The 24,006-nt window shown below is 39.4% G+C and overlaps 1 protein-coding gene and 1 non-coding gene across 2 annotated transcripts in view; both read right to left on the reverse strand.

Moving 5' to 3' along the window:
* LOC124789528 overlaps nt 1–24,006 on the reverse strand; it is a 154,580-nt gene that overhangs the window by 28,033 nt on the left and 102,541 nt on the right. The window contains exons 9-12 of the mRNA XM_047256922.1: nt 20,708–20,868; nt 19,053–19,221; nt 14,091–14,406; nt 10,208–10,386 (exon numbers count right to left, since the gene is read on the reverse strand). Of these exons, the coding sequence (XP_047112878.1) occupies nt 10,208–10,386; nt 14,091–14,406; nt 19,053–19,221; nt 20,708–20,868 (825 nt within the window). The remainder of the gene's footprint in view (nt 1–10,207; nt 10,387–14,090; nt 14,407–19,052; nt 19,222–20,707; nt 20,869–24,006) is intronic.
* Nucleotides 16,112–16,186, reverse strand: Trnal-caa. Its single transcript has one exon. It is a non-coding gene; the product is annotated as a tRNA-Leu (tRNA).

Below are 24,006 nucleotides of genomic sequence, written 5' to 3' on the forward strand. Positions count from 1 at the left end.
AATGGAAATATTTTAGACCTTGTAGCTATGAAAAGGCCCGACCTTGCTGACAGTGACAATAGAGAGACTGGGATTACTATCATGTTGTCATCATAGCAACAATGGTTACTCGAATTAATAAATCCGCCAAGAAGGGTAGGACAGTATTTATCTTAGAAAAAGCAGATAAGCAGTTGTAGCATCACACTTAGACAATGAATGGACATCATTTGGCTGCAACATGACAGATGTAGAGGAATTAAGGGCAAAGTTGAACCAACTGTAAATCACACTCTGGAGACATATGTGCCATGTAAGTAGATTAAGGAGGGTAAAGATCCTTCTGATTTAGTAATCAAATTCAGAAAATGTTGAGGAAACAGAAACTGTTTCACTCTTGATTTTACAAAAGATCTTGCTGAGAACCTGAGAAAATTCTGGTCATGTGTAAAATCACTAAGTGAGTCAAAGGTTCCTATCCAATCACTTGTTGACCTGTCTGGGGTAGCAACAGAAGACAGTAAAAGGAAAGCTGAAGTTCTAAATTTTGTATTTAAGAAATGGGGGGGGGGGGGGCGGGTTGCCAGGTCCAGAAGGACCTCAGTTCGATTTTACAGAGAGTACTCTGCAGCATTAGTGCCTTACTCAGCTGGGAGTTACCACTATTTTTTCAACCAGCGCACAGTCGCAAGTGCAGGTCACTCCTGTATATAAGAAAGGTAAAAGAACCAACCCAAATAATTACAGAACACAATCCTTAATACTGGTTTGCTACAACTTTATTGAACGTATTCTGATTTTGAATACAATAAATTTCCTTGACACAAAAAACCTTCTGTCCACAAATAAGCACGGATCTAGAAAGCACTGCTTGTGGATAACTCGGCTTGCCCTTGTCTCACAAGATATCCTACAAACCATGGATGAAGGACAACAAACAGATTCCATATTCCAAGATTTCTGGAAAGCATTTGACATTGTGCCCCACTGCAGACTGTTGACAAAGGACCGAACACAAGTTTGGGGTCCCCAGATACACGAGTAGCTCACAAACCGAAGTATCAGTGGCCAGTAAATTGTCCTCCAAGGGTACTGTCAGTAGTGCCCAGGGAAGTGTGACAGGACTGCTATTATTTTCTATATACATAAATGATCTGGCAGTCAGGGTGGGCAACAATCTGTACTTGTTTGCTGAAGATGCAGTGGTATAACGCCAAAGTTGAGTGGCTGTAGGTGGATACAAGATGACTTTGACAAAATTTCTAGTTGGTATGGTGAATTTCAGCTTGCTGTACATGTAGAAAATTGTAGAAGGTGTGATCAAAAAGTAATGGGAATTTTTGAATCCTGCAGCCTTTACATTCTATTTTCAAAACTTTTTTAATCTTGTTGGTTCACATGTTCCTAATGTATGTTTGCATTTTCAGCATTTTTGAATATTTAATTTATTGTTGAAAGTTTAAAAAGTTGTATGTTTTATGAGTACTCTCAAATTTTTATTTATGTAAAAAATGGATCAAAGAATTTCCTTTAAATTTTGCTTGAAAAATGGAATAAAGTACAGCACCACATTCAAAATGTTGACTGTGGCTTTTCATGACTCTACTGGGAGTAAGATGAGAGTTTACAAGTAGTACAATGTTTCAAAGAGGGTCGAGAAGACACTGCAGACGACTGCCCTGGGCACCCTAGCACGTCAATTACTGATGACAATGGAGAAGAAAGACGTACAGAAAATGGTTCTGGAAAAATCACAGAATGACCAACAGAGACATGACCATATATCATTTGGCTCATACCAAGCCCTTTTTTTATTATTATTATTAGATGTGTAGCAGCAAAGTTTGTTCAGAAATGGTTGAATTTCGATCAAAATTACATCACAAACATCGCTCTGGTATTGCTGAATGAAGCTGATAATGATCCAGAACTTCTAAAGAAGGTTATAAGAGGTGACGAAACATGGGTATCAAGACACAATCATTCGAACAGAAACTGCCTGAAGAGCCAAGACCAAAAAAAGTTCGACAATTTCGATCACGTGTAAAGGTTCTTATTACTGTTTTCTTTGATTACAATGGGATAGTACATCACACATTCAGGCCTTATGGTTGCATGGCCAATAAGGAGTTTACACGCCAGTTGCATGAAACAATCTGAAGAAAATGACCAGACCTATGGTAAAACCACTCACGGAAATTGCATCATGATAATGCTCCTGCTCACATTCCAATGCTTGTTCATGATTTTTTTGGAAAAAAAGAAAAGAAAAAAGAGGTTATGTTGTTTCAGCCAGCATATTTGCCAGACAGGGACCCCTGCGGCTTATTTTTATTCCCGAGACTGAAGAGAACCATGAAAAGATGTCATTTTGCCACTGTTCATAAGATAAAAACATAATTGCTGAAGGAGCTGAACACCACAATGAAAAGTACGTTCCAGAAGTGCTTCCAAGACTGGAAAATGCACTGGTACTAGCATGTTATATCTGAGAGGGATTCCTTTGAAAGGGATAAAGTTGATAATGGTGAACAAATAAAAATATTTTTAAGAAAAACAAAAATTAACAGTACTTTCTGATCACAGCTCCTGAGTTACTGCAGGTTAGTAGGAAAAACAATCCCTAAACATTTGAATACAGCACTGGTAGGGCACTGCTTGACACAGTCACATTGCTTAAATATCCTAGTGTAACACTGCAAAGCAATATGAAATGGAATGAGCACATCAGGTTGGTAGTAGGAAAGGTGAATGATCTGTTTCATTTTATTTGGAGAATTTTGTGAAAATCGGGTTGAATTCAAGGAAAACATTGAAGCAATTTGGAAGCATGCTTCTATATTTATCACCAGCAGATTCCATCAGCTTGCAACTATTTCGGATATGCTTCGTGAACTCAAACAGGAATTCCTGGAGGAAACATGGACACCTTTTTGCAAGGCACTATTGTAGAAATTTAGAGGACCAGCATCTGAAGCCAACAGCAGAAGGGTTCTACTGCCACCAAAGTATATTTCATGTATGGACAATATAGAAAAGATGAAAGAAATGAGGGCTCATGTGGAGGCTTTAGACAGTCATTTTCCCCTCAGTCTATTTGTGAGTGGAACAGGAATGAAATGACTAGTAGTGGCACGTTATACCCTTTGTAGGGCACCATATATTGGATTGCGGAGTACGTATGCAGATTTAGATCAGTAATATTTGTTTTGAACTGTGAAGTTTCAATAAATGTAGGCATCAGTTACGTTGCAAATGTAACTGCGATGAATACTAAATTTGTGCTTATTTATGAGGAATATTTAACCCAAGTACGAAGGACAATAAAGAAAGAATATATGACAAAAAGTGTTCTTATTTTAAAAAAGAATGAGTATACAAATTGATTTTACATTCTTTTTTTGTGCAGCTTCCTTCCCAATGGCAATATCAGATGCCTTGTTACTGTTGAACTTATTAGGAAGGCAGTGTCAACAACACACGACCCGTCTCTGGCAGATAGAGCCAGATGGAGCAGTAGCGCATGATGGGGGAGGCAACCAGGTGAGGGCTTATTTCTCTCCTTTTCCTTTACCCACCTCTCCCATTCTAACCTCCCGACTGCACCTAGCTGCCCTACTCTCCACCTCATCCCTGCACACTCCCACTAACAGCACTTAACCAACCCCACTATCCCTCCCCATCCCTGCCCCAGCCATCGCCACCTGGTTGCCTCTCCTATCGTGCGCTGATGCTCGCAGTCTGACTCCGACTGCCAGAGACTGTGATTGTGTGTGTGTGTGTGTGTGTGTGTGTGTGTGTGTGTGTGTGTGTATGTGTGTTTTTTGTCTATTTTCGACAAAGGCCTTGTTGGCTGAGAGCTCACTTTCCGTAAGTCTTTTTGTTGTGCCTATCTCCAACTCAACATCTCTGCTATACGGCGAGTAGCAACTATCCTACTCATAATGTTACATTCCATCTACAAGGAGGGTAGCAGAAGTGCTCCACAACACTACCGTCCAATATCACTTACATCAATTTGCTGTAGAATGTAAGAAAATATTCTGAACTTAGAGACAATGAGCTATCTTGAACAGCATGACCCACTCTGTGTCACCTAGCATCGATTCTGAAAACATTGATCATGTGAAACCCACCTTTCACTTTGCTCACAAAACATACTGAAGGCTTTGAATCAAGGCAGTCCAGTGGATGTAATATCTCTTGATTTCCAAAAAGCATTTGACTCAGTACCACACCTAAGGTTTTGTCAAAAGTATGATCACATGGGGGCACCCAGTGAAATTTGTGACTGCATTGAGAACTTTAAGGTAGGGAGGACTCAGCACGTTATCTCGGATGGTGAGTCAACGACAGATGTGGAAATAACTTCAAATATGCTTCAAGGAAGTGTGTTGGGACCCTTGCTGATCATGTTGTATATTAACGACCTTACAGACAATGTTAATAGTAACATCAGACTTTTTGCAAATTATGCAGTTATCTGTAATGAAGTACACCTGAAAGAAGCTGCATAAACATTCAGTCAAATCTAGACAATATTTCAAACTGGTGCAAAGATTGTTAACTTGCTTCAAATGGTCAGAAACGTAAAATTGTGCACATCCCGAAATGAAGAAAACTTAGTATCCTATGATCATAACAACGAGTCACAGTTGGATTCGGCCAACTCCTGCAAATACATGGGTGTAACACACTGTATGTATATGAAATGAAATTTTCACATAGACTGTCATGGGTAAAGAAGGTGGTAGACTTTGGTTTATAGGTAGACAGCTGGGGAAGTGCATTTAGCCAACAAAAGAGACTGCTTACAAATCACTTGTGCGACCAGTTCTAGAACATTGCTCAAGAGTGTGGAACCTGTAGCAAATAGGGCTAACAGGAGGTATTGAATGTAAACACAGAAGGGCGGCATGCATGGTGACAGCTTTGTTTGATCCGTGGCTAGAGTGTCACAGAGATACTGAAGGAACTGACCTGGAAGACTCTTTAAGATAGACATAAACTATTCCGAATGTTTCAAGAACCAGCTTTAAATTATGCCTCTAGGAATATAGTACCCCACACTCCATATATGAATATAATGTGATGAAACTCTAATAACTGGTGCAATAGGACGTACCCCTTGTCATGCACCTCACAATGGTTTGCAAGATATAGATACAGATGGAGATGCAGATGTAGAGTTATCTTCTAGTATTTCATTACCTAAAAAGTGTTTCATTAACTAGTGTAAAAATACCAAAAAATGTATGTGTAGCATCCTTGCAGTATGTTAATGAATATTTATTTCCATTTGTCAAAAAAGTGAAAAGGTTTATCTGATGTTATTGAAATTAAATTTTTCTTTTTATTGAACAATGGAAAGTCCAGGTTGGAACATAAACAATATTATGTAAAGCAGAGATTGTTAGTTACCATAAAGATGGCACATTGAGTTGCAAGCAGACACTATGAAAAGACTTACAAATTGACATTTTGGCCAAAAACTTCTTCATAAAGGACAACACCTCCCCTCCCCCCCCCCCCCCCCCACACACACACACACACACACACAGACAGACAGGATTGCTACATCTAGCCGAATACAACTGTGTCGTGTCGAATGGTAGCAGCAATCCAGATTGCAGATTAGAGTGAGTAAGTGCGAGGCATAATGGTGTACGGATCAGAAATCAGAAAGGGGAAGGGGGGAAACCAGCACTGCACGGAGGACAATGCAGGGACAATATGGTGGCATTATAATTTCTGTATTAGCATTTTTAGGAGTTCAATGGAGAAAATAATTTTACTGCAATGGGATGAACATCTTACGGTGAATGTTACAAATGGTTGTAAGAAATATGAGTATGTGTGTGTGTGTAGCATCAATCAAATAGAGTTACTAATTTAATGTAACATTTTCAATTGGTTAATACTTAATGGAACTTCTCAAAAATGTCTATTCAATATCTTATGCTGACATAAATGCTTGTTACTTTCACATATATTCATTATACGAAAATTGTTCAGTTTCAAATGATTTGAATTAAAGGTTTGTAATCAGTAACACACAGTGCTGATTGCCATTATTTTCATAGTTTTGCTACATTTTCTTAGAATAAGATGGTGACTTTTTGATTCATGTTTGTTTAATTTTGAGATTTTTTTTTTTAATGTATCATTTTTGAAATGGGAAATAACGTCACATATTGCACAAATTTCATCGAGTACTATTATTATTATTATTATTATTATTATTATTTACAATTTATGGCCTTCATTGGACCACTCTAGCCAACTTTGTATAAAGAATTTTTCAGTTTCCTAACAGCCCAGCACTACTTCACTCTCTCGCTTCTCATCTTTCTTTCTTCATTGGAAATCACCCTTCTCATTGTCTGTTTGTTGATTCTCATTTGCAGTCTGGTTTGTTTGTCGGCGAGTTTCCTGATTTTGTCAGTTTTGTTTCTTAGGTCTTCTAGTGTAATCTGTAGCTCATCCATATCTTCCTTGATTTCTGTAATCCACTTAATGTTCCACTTACTACTCCAAAATTTTTCTATTATTCTCCTGATGATTCTGTTTTCTGGTGTTCTGATTAGATGTCTGAAAAATGAAATGTGTTTCTTCCTGATTGTACTCATTACCTGTTCTATTTCCTTGTAGACCGTTTCATTTGTAGCTACTCTCCAGTGTCCATCTTTCTGGTACAATTTGTTGATGCACATTCTGATGATTCATCAAGTATAATCAACAAATGTGCACATTTGGCACTTTGGTACATCTTTACTGCATACAAGGTTATTCCTGGTATTTTTCTGTTATGTTTTGCATATTTTTGGCTAATGTGATTTATACAATTATATATGCTATACTGATCTATGTTTCTTGAAATGGTTACATTTTAATGATATTTTCTACATACAATATAATCAAAATTTTGAGCATGAGCAGTCTGATCTAAGAAAAACTCGCACTACTTTTGGATGAAAAACGTAATTATGAATATTGTGTATTTGTTAAAATTCTGCAAAGGCATGTATGGTCAGGTAACACTAATCATTATTGTGATGAAACACTTAATATTTGCAATCTGAAAAAAAATTAATTGCATAAATTGTGGTTCAGATGTATATCCATGTTTTATTTGATACAAAATTTAATGAATATCAATTTTCTCTCTTCGGCGATGACTAATTATTACAACCTTTGAAGTACTCTGACATAAATTGTGTTGATAAGTAGAGTTTTGTCATACTAATATTTCAGCTTGCATGTTCACATAGTTATAGTTCGCTTATAACTTTAATGTTGTGCTTATACAAAATGACACAGCTATTAACTGAAAATTTGATACAAAACTTTTGCCATGACACGCATTTTTGTCTTGCTTCATATGATTTTACAACAGTGTATCTGTCTATCGGCAAAAGCCGTTTTCTTTAGAAGAATAATATAAATAAATTTTTTCCATGAATTTTTTTTTTTTTAATATTGGATGAATAATTTTTTAGGAATAAGTTTTCATTGTTACATAGTGTGGCTTTTGGCTCAGTGACAAGTGCAACTCTACAAATCTAAAGGCAGAGAGTTCGATCCCCAGTCAATCCTACGATTTTTATCTTTCACCTATCACTTCTTCACTTTTGGTAATGTTTGCCGATGCAAAATATGTCGAGTTGGACCGTGGTTCAGAATCCAAGTCCAAGTTAAAATTTGGGCCCTCATAGCTGGCAGGGTATGTCAGTTCAAAGGTCAGAAGATTGTATTATTAAGTATCAAATTTAGGTCAAATACCACCTTTTTGGGAAGTTCTGGTTTTTTTTTCTACACACACACACACACACACACACACACACACACACACACACACACACACCTCTTTCTTTGCAGTTAACTGATGTCATTCAAGTAAATCTTTTATATTTTGAAGTAACCCATCAGTTGTTGTTGTTGTTGTTGTGGTCTTCAGTCCTGAGACTGGTTTGATGCAGCTCTCCATGCTACTCTATCCTGTGCAAGCTTCTTCATCTCCCAGTACCTACTGCAACCAACATCCTTCTGAATCTGCTTGGTGTATTCATCTCTTGGTCTCCCTCTATGATTTTTACCCTCTACGCTGCCCTCCAATACTAAATTGGTGATCCCTTCATGCCTCAGAACATGTCCTACCAACCGATCCCTTATTCTAGTCAAGTTGTGCCACAAACTTCTCTTCTCCCCAATCCTATTCAACACCTCCTCATTAGTTATTTGATCTACCCACCTAATCTTCAGCATTCTTCTGTAGCACCACATTTCAAAAGTTTCTATTCTCTTCTTGTCTAAACTATTTATCGTACATGTTTCACTTCCATACATGGCTACACTCCATACAAATACTTTCCGAAATGACTTCCTGACACTTAAATCTATACTCGATGTTAACAAATTTCTCTTCTTCAGAAACGCTTTTCTTCCCATTGCCAGTCTACATTTTATATCCTCTCTACTTCGACCCTCATCAGTTATTTTGCTCCCCAAATAGCAAAACTCCTTTACTACTTTAAGTGTCTCATTTCCTAATCTAATTCCCTCAGCATCACCCGACTACATTCCATTATCCTCATTTTGCTTTTGTTGATGTTAATCTTATATCCTCCTTTCAAGACACTGTCCATTCCGTTCAACTGCTCTTCCAAGTCCTTTGCTGTCTCTGACAGAATTACAATGTCATCGGCGAACCTCAAAGTTTTTATTTCTTTTCCATGGATTTTAATACTTACTCCTAATTTTTGTTTTGTTTCCTTCACTGCTTGCTCAATATACAGATTGAATAACATCGGGGAGAGGCTACAACCCTGTCTCACTCCCTTCCCAACCACTGCTTCCCTTTCATGTCCCTCGACTCTTATAACTGCCATCTGGTTTCTGTACAAATTGTAAATAGCGTTTCACTCCCTGTATTTTACCCCTGCCACCTTCAGAATTTGAAAGAGAGTATTCCAGTCAACATTGTCAAAAGCTAACTCCAAGTCTACAAATGCTAGAAACGTAGGTTTGCCTTGCCTTAATCTAGCTTCTAAGAGAAGTCGTAGGGTCAGTATTGCCTCATGTGTTCCAATATTTCTACGGAATCCAAACTGATCTTCCCCTAGGTCAGCTTCTACTAGTTTTTCCATTAATTTTCGCATCTGTCAACACCTGCTTTCTTTGGGATTGGAATTATTATGCAGGGCGATTCAAAAAGAATACCACAACTTTAGGAATTTAAAACTCTGCAACGACAAAAGGCAGAGCTAAGCACTATCTGTCGGCGAATTAAGGGAGCTATAAAGTTTCATTTAGTTGTACATTTGTTCGCTTGAGGCGATTTTTTCTTATGGGGGTATGTTAAGGATATGGTGTTTCAGCCACCTCTCCCAGCCACCATTGATGATTTGAAACGAGAAATAACAGCAGCTATCCAAACTGTTACGCCTGATATGCTACAGAGAGTGTGGAACGAGTTGGAGTATCGGGTTGATATTGCTCGAGTGTCTGGAGCGGGCCATATTGAACATCTCTGAACTTGTTTTTGAGTGAAAAAAAAACCTTTTTAAATACTCTTTGTAATGATGTATAACAGAAGGTTGTATTATGTTTCTTTCATTAAATACACATTTTTAAAGTTGTGGGATTCTTTTTGAATCACCCTGTATTCTTCTTTCAGTATTGTCTTAAAACAGACAACTGTGGAGTTTCAACAAATCTGTTTACCAGTTGCAAATGTGACTGTGATGGAAACTAAATGCCTATTTGTGTTCCTGAACCATCTCCATAATAACTGGGTGTTGACTGAGCCTAAGGGTAAACAAATCTACTGGACCACCTCTGAATTGCTTCCATGTTGTTCTACGGATAACAACAGAAGGTAAGTATAAAAACTCATTGTATATTCGTTTTTGAGCACTTACCTTCCCAGTGAAAATATAAGATGCCATACTAGCATTAGACTTGATACAAAGGCACCATCAACAATGGAAACTGTCGCACATTTAATTTTCATTGACAGTCTCTTTGTACGTTTTTAAAGGTATCAAAATAAATGTTTAATACAGAAGTGTTTCACACTGCACTTTGAATTCTTCAGCTGCCCTATGCAAAGTAACAATCTCTGTAACTACCATGTAACTGGTTGCTATTATTTTCTCAAACCAACCATTACCCTACAACTTCGAATTCTAATCTGTAAATACCTCACAAAATAATCGCTGGAACTTACTCGGCACTTGCGAGGCTGCCACGGGAGCAGGAGCTGGTGCAGGAGCAGTGGTGGGTGGCAGCGGAGGAGGCTCGCTGGGCCTGAGCACAGAGCCGGCAGGCTGCGGCTGCGAGGTGACCGCGGGGCTGCTGGCACGGCGGTCCGGTCCACCAGTCACCCCGTCGTACTCCTTCCCCGTGCTGACACAGAGGAAAAGCCGAGTACAAAATTACACTGCTACTCTGTCTTAACTCTCGCACAGTGGAATCATCCATGGGATGTTAAACTGTAATCTTCCTCCCCTCTACTGTAACATCCATTTCACAAAATAATACACAAAACTTATTGGAGGAATCCTTCACAGTACACAGAAGAAACAACCAAGAAACAAAAGAACGGTCATCAACAGTAAGAACCGCTGATGACATTGCTGTCACCTGTGAAAGGGAAGGAGAACTACAGGACCCGTCTAACAGAATGAGCAGTCCACCAAGCACAGAATATGATGAGAGTAAAAGTAGCAGAAGGTACTGGAGAGCAGCAGAAGTAGCTAGTGACTGTCAAGCATAACGTGAAATGCAGAAAAGCAGAAGCAAAGAGAGCATTTCTTGCTAAAAGAAACTTATTATATTAAAAATTGGCTGTAAGTTGAGGAAAAATTTTCTAAGCATGTATGTTTGGAGTACAGCATCATATGGTAGTGAATCGTGGGCTATGAAAAATTCAGTAAAGAAGAGAACCGGAGAATTCATGGTTTGGTGTTACAGAAGAGTGCTGAAAATTACGTGGACTGAAAAGGTAAGAAATTAGGAGGTTCTCCAAGAGTCGTCAAGGAATATTGTGGAAATGCTAATTGGAATTAAGAACAGAATGTATGGTCATGTGTTCTGACATTAGGTAATAACTTCCTCAGTACTGGACTGAGCCTTAAAGAGCAAAAATCACAGGTAGGGCAGTGACTGGAAAATATTGAACAAATAATTGAGGATGTCAGGTGTAACTGCTGCTTTCAGATGAAGAGACTGGCACAGCAAAGGACACCAAAGTGTGCCACATCAAACCAATCAGAAAACTGATGATGAAAATGTAGTAGGAAGTGGGGGGAGGGGGGGGGGGGGAGGAGGGTTTAAAGCCACACCACCCATTGAAAAGAGCAAGTTGCTGTCGAGGGACTGGATAATAGAACACATTTTCCAAATGGTCACTCACTGTAACAGCAGCAACGGACAGTCCACAGCATGTACAATATAACAGTCAAAACAATCCACATCAATGTTCCAGTTAAAACAATAACATGCAATAAAATAATGTGAAAAATAAATTTTTTTGAATATACGAGGGTTAACTGATAAGTAATGCCTCCACCTTCGTAACTCTTCAACAGTTGGCAGCATTGGTATGCGGCAGGTACTGGCTTGTTCCATAGCCTCTTCTCTACAGCTCCAGTTGGCAGGAAGCCTTAGCATTGAATGGTTGTGTTGTTACAGTGTAAAGTATGGAACCCTGTGCAGACGGACGGTCAATGAGATTTAAGCAATGTGCAGTCAAGGAACGCAGTTATTGAATTCTTGACAGCAGAAGGTGTCACCCCAAAGGAGATTCATCAGAGAATGAAAGCAGTTTATGGTGATTGTCCCCACTCAGTTAGCCGTGCTGTCTAACGCACTGCTTTCCGGGCAGGAAGGCGTGCTGGACCTTGGCACAAATCCATCAGTCAGATTAGTGTCGAGGACCGGTATACTGGCCACTCTGTGGATAGTTTTTAAGGCAGTTTTCCATCAGCCTTGGCGAATTCAGGCTGGTTCCCCTTATTTCAGCTCAGTTACACTATGTTGGCGATTGCTGTGCTTTTGCCTCAGTTACACTACCTCGGCGATTGCTGTGCAAACACTTTCTCCACATACGTGTACACGATGATTACTCTACGACGCAAACATTGGGGTTACGCTCATCTGGTGTGAGACATTCCTGGGAGGATCCATTGGGGACCAAATTTCACAATAACACTGGGTTCGGTGTGGGGCGGTGGTGGGGTGAATGGACTGCTGTAGCCTATTGTGGGGTTGTGTACCACTGAAGGCTACAGTGGGGACAAAGCCTCTCAGTCATTTCTAGGTCTCCAGTTCAATACAATACAAACAATACAATGGTGATTGTGTGGATGTGAGTACTTTGTGTCATTGGGTGAGTAAGTTTAAAGATGTTGAGGTGGGAACATCTGACCTGCATGACAAACAAAGAGTTGGACGTCCTGTTACAGCAACCACCGAGTTTCACAAGCAAAATGTTGAAAGATTGATTCAGGATGATCGTCGTATCACTCAGAGAGAAACTCCAACCACAATCGGCATTTCACAAGAATGTGTGAGTCACATTATTGCTTTGCTGGCTATTGGGAGATCTGTGCACGGTGGGTACCCTGGATGCTGACTCCTCAAATGAAGGCGCACAAACTTGAAATTTCTCAGGAACTCCTCTCGTGTTATGAGATTGAAGGTGACGCCTTTCTCCATTCAATCACAGGACATCATTATGCTTCTGATGAAGACTGCAGGACTGAGGTTGTGGAAATAAGAGTGTAGACTTCTTCCATGACGGCTTCAGAAAACTTGTTCATCGTTGGCAGAAATGTATCCAATTGGCTGGTGATTATGTGGAAAAGCGAATATTGGTAATTAAAGATCACATTCTGAGGATTATTTCTGTGTTCCCATCAAAACCCAATGAATGAAGGTGGAGGCAATACTTTTCATTCAACCCTCGTAATAATGTATTTTCAAACAGTGATTTTTATAGGGTTATTTTTCATAATAAAATGCTGCCAATCTTTTTATGATGTTGTTATTATTATTATTATTATTATTATTATTGGATATGCAGCATGAAATTAGAGAATTTATTCTAATTTTCAGGTGCTTGTGCTTTTTCATGTTTTTATATGATGATATAGTTGTTTATTATTCCCAAGTGGGATGCTGCATTTTACATTTTGCTTCCTTTTTAACTATAAAGCAAACAACAGAGCTTTCACTATTTAAAACAACTATGTGATCATATTCATTTGCAAGTCCAAAAGAACATATCTCATTGATGATCCATAGCTGTACAAAATAAAAATTTATTTACTGACTGCAGATTCTTTGACACAAGCATTATTAGTTTTACAAGTACTACCCTGGCAGCATCAGTCTCGATTCCTCACAGCTCTGTTCTCCCTTCCTTGAGAATCCAGTTAATACTCTTGGTGAGCATTAGGTGATGAATATACTGAACTATAGCATACGTATGCAGGCAGCATGACATATGGAGGTTCGACTTGGTCTGGCGAGTGTGCACAGATTCACCATTCACAATAAGTGGGAGATCCGAGTTTGGGTCCCGGATAGACACAAATTTTCACATGCTACTAATAGACATTATATATACACCTTATACAGCTAATGTCTAATACCTGATAGTCAGCAAATAAATTTCGAACACAATCATATAGAAAAAAGTAATCTGAACTAGCACCTGAAATGAGAATGAGTTCTCAAAATGGAAACATTCATAAAGTGAAGATTAGCAGAAATTCATTTCTTTATGAGTAATAACCTTATATTCACGTACTCACAATCTTTCCCACACTCACTGCATAATTGAAAAGGCAAAAATGTAATTGTTGCGTGCTGTGAAGTGAATGCTACGCAACTTTTCTACAGCTTTTAGTCAAAGCAATAGAAAGATTAACTTGAAAGACACTATTATGATCATGAAGATACAACAAATAAAAAAATTTAAATGCCAATGAAATGACATTGTACACACATACCTACCATACCACATTTCACTTCTTGTGTTAATACTATGGTGCAGTGAGAAGCTATAGGATGACTGACAGTGTTAATATGGATATAAGACTCACCTGCTGTCATCGTCTTTAGAAGCTTCTCCTCCTGTGGCCAGGTAAAAAGTGGAACTCGTCTTTCGAGAATTGGCAATCGAAGTGGCAACCGAGGCCTGGGACGCCGAAACAACCGATGTAGTTCTGCGGAACTTTCGCAGTGACCAGTACTTGCGACTCCTCGGAGGTCCCCGACTGCCCGAGTCCGGTTGAGGAGCCTCTCGCTGTAGACGAGACTCCGGTGGTTGTGGAGGTGAGGCAGTGGTGGCGGCTGGCAAGGGTTCAACCAGAGGAATGGCGACAGTGGCTGCGGGGGTTGCCAGAGGTGTCTGGCCGCCTGGGCAGAAAGGGGAAAACTTAACATGCTTTACTTCCTCAGACTCAGTATCTGACATGGAACTGGTAGCAACCCTGGGGGGAACAGAGTTGGAGGACCTCAGCTTACTCTGCCACAAGCAATACACATCAATGACCAATGAAGTACCTCGTGGAAGAACCTAAGTTTATGAAGTTAGGAAATCTTATGTGAAAATACAACTGACAATGGAAGTTTATTGAGTATGTCTTGGAGATATACTCAGATAGCCTGATATTTAAGATAATTCCTAGAAAGAGGCAGGACACCGAGTTTAAACAGTCATGAAACATTCGTTCTGACTGGTTTTGCCATATCATTTCATTTCATCTCATTGCATCTTCATTAGTATCACCCTCTAATCCATTCAAGGAATCTGATTCAACTGATACACTTTCAATCTTTATTAGAATTTCATGATCCACTACTTCAAATACTTTTAAAAAGACAATAAATATTCATGTTCTTTCCTCTTTACTGTCAAATTCACATAATGACTGTTTTTGTTTTTGTTGTTGTTCAACTCTTAATTTTGACTGTGGAACACTTAACATTAAATGCTATGTAATAAACAAGTTTTTCATGCTTAATCTTCTCAAATATTTTTGAAATGGAAGGTGTTATTGTAATAGGACTTTAGTTGGTTACAGTACCATTCCCCACCTCTTTATGAACTGTATTCACCTTATGAGGTTTTCAGCACATCACATCATCAGGAAAAGTGCCTGTCTCACATGAACATGTCATAAGTTAAACTATTTCTAATATTGTTACAGGAATACTATCAATAATGGCAGGGACAGTATTCTTTATTATTTCATTGTTTTGGTTACTACATCAGGTGTGGGGGTGGAGGAGCAGAGTGGGGGTGGAGGAGCAGAGTGGGGGAGGGGGGAGGACTGATAGGCCAGCTGAGACAGACTGATGACTGCCATGTTGCCTTCTACTGGTGGCATCACTGGATACAGAAAGTGGGGGTGGTGTGGTGTCAGAATGCCGCTGTCCCACCCACTGTTAGCTTTCTTGGACATGTAATAACTACTTCTCACTTGTAGCTCCTCAAATGGCACCACAAGGCTGAGTGCACCTCATTCCAGTCCTTCCACTTAGGAAAAACCCCTGGCAGTACTGGGAACCAAATCTGGGTTTACCGACTAGCCTGACACACTCACCGATGATCTACAAAGACAGACTTTACCCACCCAGTGTGTTTGTTTAATCTCTGTTAGGCTGAGTAGTGTTTGTTTGTTTGTTTATGTTTCATTTTTTCGCATTTTCTGTGACAGCTATAAGAAATTGCTATTTTACTTCTTCATTTTTGGAAAAAATTACATTTCATTGTGGTGAAAACAAATTCCTTTCTAACTGTATACTTAATATTTGGTCCAACATAATTAAATGAAATGTTATTTATCTTTAATCGCTATCAGCCACCATTGGCCATCATCAGATCAAGAACAGAAAAAAAAAGAATATCTATTTTACCCCATGTAACACTTGCACCCTGCATTTTATCCAGTCTGCATTTCATCCAGTCTGAAATGGGATTACTTGGTGACCATCTAGTAACGCTTTTAATCAGTGTGGAAAGTAATTTTAGTTTTGCTTTTCGTGTTGACGCTTACATGTAGTGCACACGTAGTAAAATAGATATTATTTTCGAAACTTCCTGGCAGATTAAAACTGTGTGCCCGACCGAGACTCGAACTCGGGACCTTTGCCTTTTGCGGGCAAGTGCTCTACCAACTGAGCTACCGAAGCACGACTCACACCCGGTACTCACAGCTTTACTTCTGCCAGTACCTCGTCTCCTACCTTCCAAACTTTACAGAAGCTCTCCTCAGTTGGTAGAGCACTTGCCCGCGAAAGGCAAAGGTCCCGAGTTCGAGTCTCGGTCGGGCACACAGTTTTAATCTGCCAGGAAGTTTCATATCAGCGCACACTCCGCTGCAGAGTGAAATCTCATTCTGGAAACATCCCCCAGGCTGTGGCTAAGCCATGTCTCTGCTATCTCCTTTCTTTCAGGAGTGCTAGTTCTGCAAGGTTTGCAGGAGAGCTTCTGTAAAGTTTGGAAGGTAGGAGACGAGGTACTGGCGGAAGTAAAGCTGTGAGTACCGGGCGTGAGTCGTGCTTCGGTAGCTCAGATGGTAGAGCACTTGCCCGCAAAAGGCAAAGGTCCCAAGTTCGAGTCTCAGTCGGGCACACAGTTTTAATCTGCCAGGAAGTTTCATATCAGCGCACACTCCGCTGCAGAGTGAAAATCTCATTCTGGATATTATTTTCCTTTTTTTCCTGCTAAGCCCCACTGTAAAAGTAATGTACTCAAAAAACAGGGTCAGATATCAATGTAACTTCAGACACACACACACACACACACACACACACACACACACACACACACACACACACACACACACAATTGGTGGGTATGTAAATGATCAGAGCTGCAATTCCTTGTGACAGGTAGTGTGGCCATTACAATGCATTAGTACTGTTCATGTTTATGTTGCTACTACAGTTACCACACCGCCTAGAGTATACAAGGGGCTCGAACAGCATCAGACACAGACTGATCACACAAAGAGGTCGCATACCCTTGTGAGCCAGCAATATCGGCAACTGACAGTTTGAAAGGATCTCATTTTGGGTCTCCATTTGACCGACTGGTCAAATTGTGCAATATCCATATTTGTGTGGTGTTCGGATGTGATAGCGGACTGATGTTCAATTGCACAAGAACGTGACAACAGGTGCAGTTGACGTCAAGGTTCCGGTCGACACCGTCTGACAACTGCGAGGGAGGATAGCAGTACTGTGCACCGTGCACGCATAAAACCTCCGCATCTGCACCTGCCACCTGCAAACAGGTAGGGTACTCCCCACAACATTCTGTGTTGTCCAGCACCACTAGCCGTACCAGGGAATTATGTCCCATGGACAGGCTGCCACAAACATGACAAGTGGCCGCATCTGTAGTGGTGCTGTAGCAGGAAGCGTGGACTGCCGACAAACGGTGTCGCACAGTGTTTGGCCACAAATTGTGGTTCTGCACGACCCCTGCCAGCGATTAGGACAGTCACCTGGGGGGAGTTCCAGAGAGGCTCGGCAGTGTCGCTCCTGACATCACGTTGTGGGGAGCGACCAGCTACGACATCAGATCACTGCCGATGGTAATTAACGGGAACTCTGACAGAATGACAGTACATCATGGATGTCCCACGTCCTCATGTCTTACCTCCCGTGCGACTATATTACAGTGACAGTTTTAAATGGGACAGTGCTCATCCACATAGTTTACGCACGTCTCTGAAGTGCCTGCAAAATGTCAAGGTACTCCTTTGGCCAGGAAGATCCTCAGACACGCCTCCCATAAAATGTAGGACCTGCTCTGATGTCAACTCCATCCTAGTGGCACTACCTGGGATATCGGAGATGAGCTGCAGCAGTTGTGGGTTAGCTTACCTCAGGAGAGGACACAATGTGTTTACAACACTCTGCCCAACAGAATCAGTTAGGTATCCAAGTTGACTCATACTACCAAGTTCTTGGTAAATTTGACTTGATGCTGTCATAACAAACCACGTCATGCACACACTCACTCTTGACACTCCAAGTTTCATTTTGTTTCCTCCTCCCTTCCTGGGTGCTTCACTTTACTTTCCAGGTGGTGTAAGCAGGTAGGGGAGCCCACCCGTCACAGCGTATCTGACTCTTTTTTTTTCTGTGGACTAAGTGTGTCTTGTCACCTATGAACTGAGGATGACACGGGGGCCAGTCAGTACCGTTGGGCCTTCATGGCCTGTTCAGGAGAAGTTTTAGTTAAGTGTATCTTGTGCCAAAAGAAAATAAAACAAAAAGTTTGAAGCAAATGATGCCTGGTTATTTAGAACAAAAACCTCAGGACCTGTTAATCACACACCAAAGATGAGAAGTCAATAAAAATGTGAAGGTTTATATTATACACACATTTCAGTTTACAGATTGCTATCATAAATTGTGAATAACAAACAATACAATTTAAATAGTAAAAATTATACATAACTACAAATCCAACTTACTAAAACTGCATTTCATAATACACAAATTATTTTACTGAGCAAAAGCATTGCTCCATCAGAAATGACTTAAGGATGTGTTTAAAAGACTTCTTATGTTGCTGCTGTTTTACATCAATAGGTTGCCTACTTAATAATTTAACTGTGACCTGTGAAACATTTTTCTGACATCAAACTGTTCCAGATTGAGACATGTGGACATTACTGATGTTTCTAGTTTGCAGTTATGGACATGTTTATTTTCTTGTAGGTCCCTTGATCTGTTTAAGACATTCTCATTTGCAAACGGGATGCATTCATATGCGTAAAGGATCAGCAGGATTATTATTTTCAGCTGAGTAAATTATGGCCTGCAAACTTCAGTTTCCTTTAAAGTTGCCAATAGCAATGACAGTTTTCTTGTGTGTCCTAAACGTCAATTAATTTAGATCAGAATTTAGATTTCTCAAATATACAAGTACCTGTTTAGAGAGTACCGCTTACAGAAAACACTTCACTTCAAGGACTAATTTCTATGATATTCTAAAGTAAAATATGAGAATATTTTTATCTTAGAAATTTCTTCTCACTCACCACTGGGTGAAAGCTGAGCAGTACTCCTCTTTGCTGACTTCATCCTTCCAAAGCTCTTCCGAAGTTTAAGCATTTTCTTTCCAGCAGCCTCAGCTATTTTTGTGATGCCATAGACATTTTGCTGCGGAGGAGGAGCTGGTAATCGGCGGTGGATACCATTTGTCTCAATCTGCATTAACACAGAATTCTTAGTTACGTGCAAATGGTTCTCTCTCTCTCTCTCTCTCTCTCTCTCTCTCTCTCTCTCTCTCTCTCTCTCTCACACACACACACACACACACACACACACACACACACACACACACACACAGTTTCAACACCAACATTCATCGTCTTCCACAGAAGAAACTGTCGTTATACTGTCACAGATTGTTTCGATGAATGTGATGATAGTGGTGCCTGCTGCAAAGTAAACAACTCGGCAAATTTTTGCAAGCCAATGCATTCTGACATATATCTCAGCACACAGAGCTTTGACCAACCGTGCCAGAAGAGGTACAAAGGGCTAACAACTGTTCTTGACAAGGAACACTTGGCAAAACAACTGAAAAATGTTTTCTGAAAGAATGGCTATGGGGACAGAGTGCTAGCACTCTCTAAGAAACGAAAATGTGAAGATGTTTAACAATCATAAGACAATCTGCTTATTGCATGCCTTCATTTGTGGTGATATACCTAGCACATAAGTAGTGTTCTGGGTAGATGATGCATAAGTGCTGCTTTCTGACTGTCAAGGAATGTGAGAGAAATGCCCTGTTAAGGAAAGAATTTGCCTCAGAATCTCTGGAATTTACAATATCACACCAGTGAGGAAGCAACTGTACAGGTACAGTTCAGGGAACCCACAGTTTCTCAATGTAGTGCACAACACTAAGGGGGTATTACAAACAATAATTTAGAAAATTCAGTGTTTTTCAAGCACAGTGTTGTGACTAAACATAAAATAATGTTGTTGAAAAATAATTGTTGTCCTTTGCATCAATGCACCGAGTCTCCGCTATAAAATAAATTGTACTGATCAGAAAATCAGTAATTTAAATTTGGCCAGTGAATATAATCTCAATGGTATGTGGAAGCAGGCTTTCAACATTTAATCTGCAAATAAATTGCTGAGTTTTTAATCTCCCAGCAAGTGAAACTAACATTGTAAACATCGATATGAACTCTGCCTGTATGAAAACACTCAGTTGTTATTGATGTGGAAGATGGAGACAATTGCTGAAAGCTTAACTTTTTACTCTAGCAAGATGTGGAATGACTACAAAGAATATTTTATGCACAATTTTAAACACATAAGAGATACAATCTGAACAAAGAATTTTTTTATTCTATAGTTCACTTGAAACAAACTAACTTTTACTTGACAAGCAACTTCAAACAGTTTGACAATTGCTCTCCTTGTTCCAGTGTGCCGTTAAATGAAATAATGATGATAACAACAACAACAACAACAATAATATAGTCATGGACAACCACTACCTAAAGTTTTACATCTCATCAAAATTCTTTATATATAAAGCGCCCAGAAAAAATTTGAAACATGTGATTTTCAAACATCTAAAAAAAAAAAAAAAAAAAAAAAAAACAGTGAAAATTTAATGTCACTAAAACACACAAAAAGCTATGGATATAACATATTTTCCCAAATAACTTGCCTTTTCCAATGACCTGATGTAGGTATCATCAGATTCATCTGAATCAAATGAATCAAAATCATCAAACGGAATCTCATTATTATTGAGATTATTTTTGGCCACAATGTCATCCAGCATCTCGTAATGATGATCCGTGTCAGAGCCCGACGAGTTTTCTTCACCTACAACATTCAAATCAGTCATACAATTTAGATTTATGAATAAAATAATGATTGTCTCTCCAGAACACACTGTTACGAACACCTGTTACCACAACGCCCCTTACTGATAGTGTATTTCAATAATTACTCTTTAACTCTCGAGACTCACTGTACCCATTGTTAAACACCTGAAGCACCAAACTTTTTGGAAAGTTGGCATTACATAAGTTAAACATAAGCTGAATACAAAAGCATGTAAATACACAAAAAGGCATGTATTAGTGTGCAACAGAGCACCCACTCAAAATTATTAGCTGCAGGAAGACGCACTAGAAATACTGCATACAAAGACACATGCTGCACATAAAAGACTATGTTATCTATTGCAGATTACCCCATTAAAATTCACACAGGTTTCAGATGAGGCTTTCAATTTCACTATTTACAAAAGGTTTTCGAAATCTCTGGGTACATTTTACATGCTCAAAATTTTGGAAATGGGATAATTTCACTTTGATACGCAACTTCTATTTCACTTTGATACGCAACTTCTATTTCACTAAAAACAAACAAAATGGCCTGACACATGACTCATAGCAAGCCAAAGTTTACAATTCTGTTCCAGACATCTATTACAAAAGCTGATTTTTCAACACTTTACACACATGCACAAAATTCGAAACTGCAACAGTTCACAACTATTCCCCCCTGTTAGGTCTGTGAAAATTAAACCAAGAATTTCTATCCATAATTTCATGACTGATATTTCCTGTTATAGTTCTTGTTTTGTTCCACTGTTAATAACAGACTATTGGATCCAACAAAACTCACTCTCACTCAGTGAAAATTACTTGGAGAAGGGTGTCCCACATAATTTATTACCCGGACGCTCACAAGCAGGGCTAAAATTTTTCTTAGATTGGTATTTCGCTGACAGCCCAAACAATCACACAAATATGTGGAACTTTAATCACCCATACCGAAGAGACCAAGGAACAGATTATCAAACTTTATGTGAAACTACCACAGTGTCCATCGTAACTTAAAGCAGATTGTAAAGAAATTTGCAGGCTTCTCATTACTCTTGGATATGATACAGATGTGGTCACGAGGTTTAGAGTATTTGAGGTTCAGAAGAGAAAGAAGTTTTCCACCGAGTGTTATGTGGGGACACGTTGACAAGTGGAAGAAGAAGAAGAAGAAGAAGAAGAACAAGATGAAGATAAGATTAATTTTGTTGAAGGAAGTAGTCCACTACACAATAATAACAAGGAATGAAATCTATCAAAGAAATTAATCAATGTTTGAAAATATAATATGAGTAGATAAAAAATTCTATTCGCCAAGCAGTGGCAGGAGAAGACACACATTAAAAGATATGGAAAGAGTCAAGCTTTCGGAGCCAGTAGCTGTTCTTCCTGACAGAACGGTTGAATGGAAAGGAAGAGAGGTAAAGGAGAAGGATTGGCAAGGTTTAGGGGAATGGGTAGAGTTCCAGAAAAGTCACCTAGAACCCTGAGTCGGGGGAGACTTACTGGACCAGATTAAAAAAAAAGTACAAGAGTCAAAACTGTGGCAAGCTAAGTGCATTATACATAGTACACAGGAGGAGGAAGGGGTGGGGGAGGAACAGACAGGTCGGAAAACGAAAGACATATACAGGGTGTACATAAGGTTCAGAAACACTTTCAGTTATTTATTGCACAAGAACCAGACATTGTACAGCTACCATACATACGTATGTCACTTTGAAGAGAAACCCTGAAAGTTTTTTTTTTTTCCTATATACCGCCACAGCATAGTTTGGTAATTTACCGACAGTCAGTGCTAGTCGCAAACATGGCGAGTTCAGGTGCAGAGTGAGCTGTTTCATGAAATGGCCTCCCCAATCACCAGATTTCACTCCATGTGACTCTTTTTTGTGGGGACACATTAAACATCTGGTATATGTACCACCTTTACCACGTCTACCACGTGATGCAGCAGAGCTCCGGGAGAGAATACAGGAAGCAACTGCTACAGTTGACGATGCCATGCTGGGATGGGTATGGCAAGAATTTAATTATTGGTACCATATTGACGTCCGCCAGGTCACTCATGGTTTGCATATCGAATCTTTGTAAAAAGAAAATCAGAGTTTCTCTTTAAAATGCAATATGCATGACATCTGCACAATGTTTAGTTATTGTGTGATAAATAATTGAACATCTTCTCTGACTTTATGTAGAACCTGTACAAATAAAAGGGAGTGAATGACAGGAATAATTACTGAAAATAAATGCTGAGACCACAGACAGGCTAGATGGGCGGCGAAAGCCAAGCACAATTTGTAATGCCTGTCTCCACCTGTACAGTCCCAGCAACTGAAATCACGAGAGAGAATCCAGATTGCATGTGTGGTTAAACAGGTACTGAGGTCACAACTGTCATATTGTGGCGTGTGCTCTGCACCAGGATAGTTTATATTACCAATATACATCATCTGTCTATGCCCATTCATCTTAACCAATAACTTGGTGATAATCATACTAATGTAGAAAGCTGAACTGTGTTTAAGTAACAGCTGGTACATTACCTCAACCTCCACCCACATTGTTCCAAATCTACAACATCCTTCCTACTCACTTTAACCAACTATATACTTACAAACAACTATTTTACCTCAGAGAGGCAGACATACAAACCAGGATTGCTCCTTCCTATGCCAATATTTTCATGGGTTGCTTGGATGGGACTTTCCTGGGGCCTACAAGCCTTCAGCCACTGGATTGGTTTAGATACAGTGACGATATCTTCGTAATGCACTCATGGCGGGGCTGTCCTGTTGAATTTTTTGGAATCTAAATACATTCTTGCTTAAAATTTCTATGCTGAGAAATGAGAAAGACCAATCTGTTTTACTCTGTAAAAAACTTCCTATGGCCAAGATTGCTTAACTACTTTATTTTTGACAACCGGTTTCAGCAGGCTTTGCTGTAATCTTCAAGAATTATTGTTGCAAAACATGTTCATTGTGATTTGTAACATCTAAAGGTGTTTTTTCAATGAATAGAATGTGTCAAGCTATTGTACATTTTACTGTATACTGTGTTTTTTAAGACTTCAAAATCACCTGTGAGTGCTACTTATATGGACAAGGCCATGAGCATAATGTGCTTT

Source organism: Schistocerca piceifrons, chromosome 3 (genome assembly GCF_021461385.2).
Source record: "Schistocerca piceifrons isolate TAMUIC-IGC-003096 chromosome 3, iqSchPice1.1, whole genome shotgun sequence".
NCBI classification, from domain to species: domain Eukaryota; kingdom Metazoa; phylum Arthropoda; class Insecta; order Orthoptera; family Acrididae; genus Schistocerca; species Schistocerca piceifrons.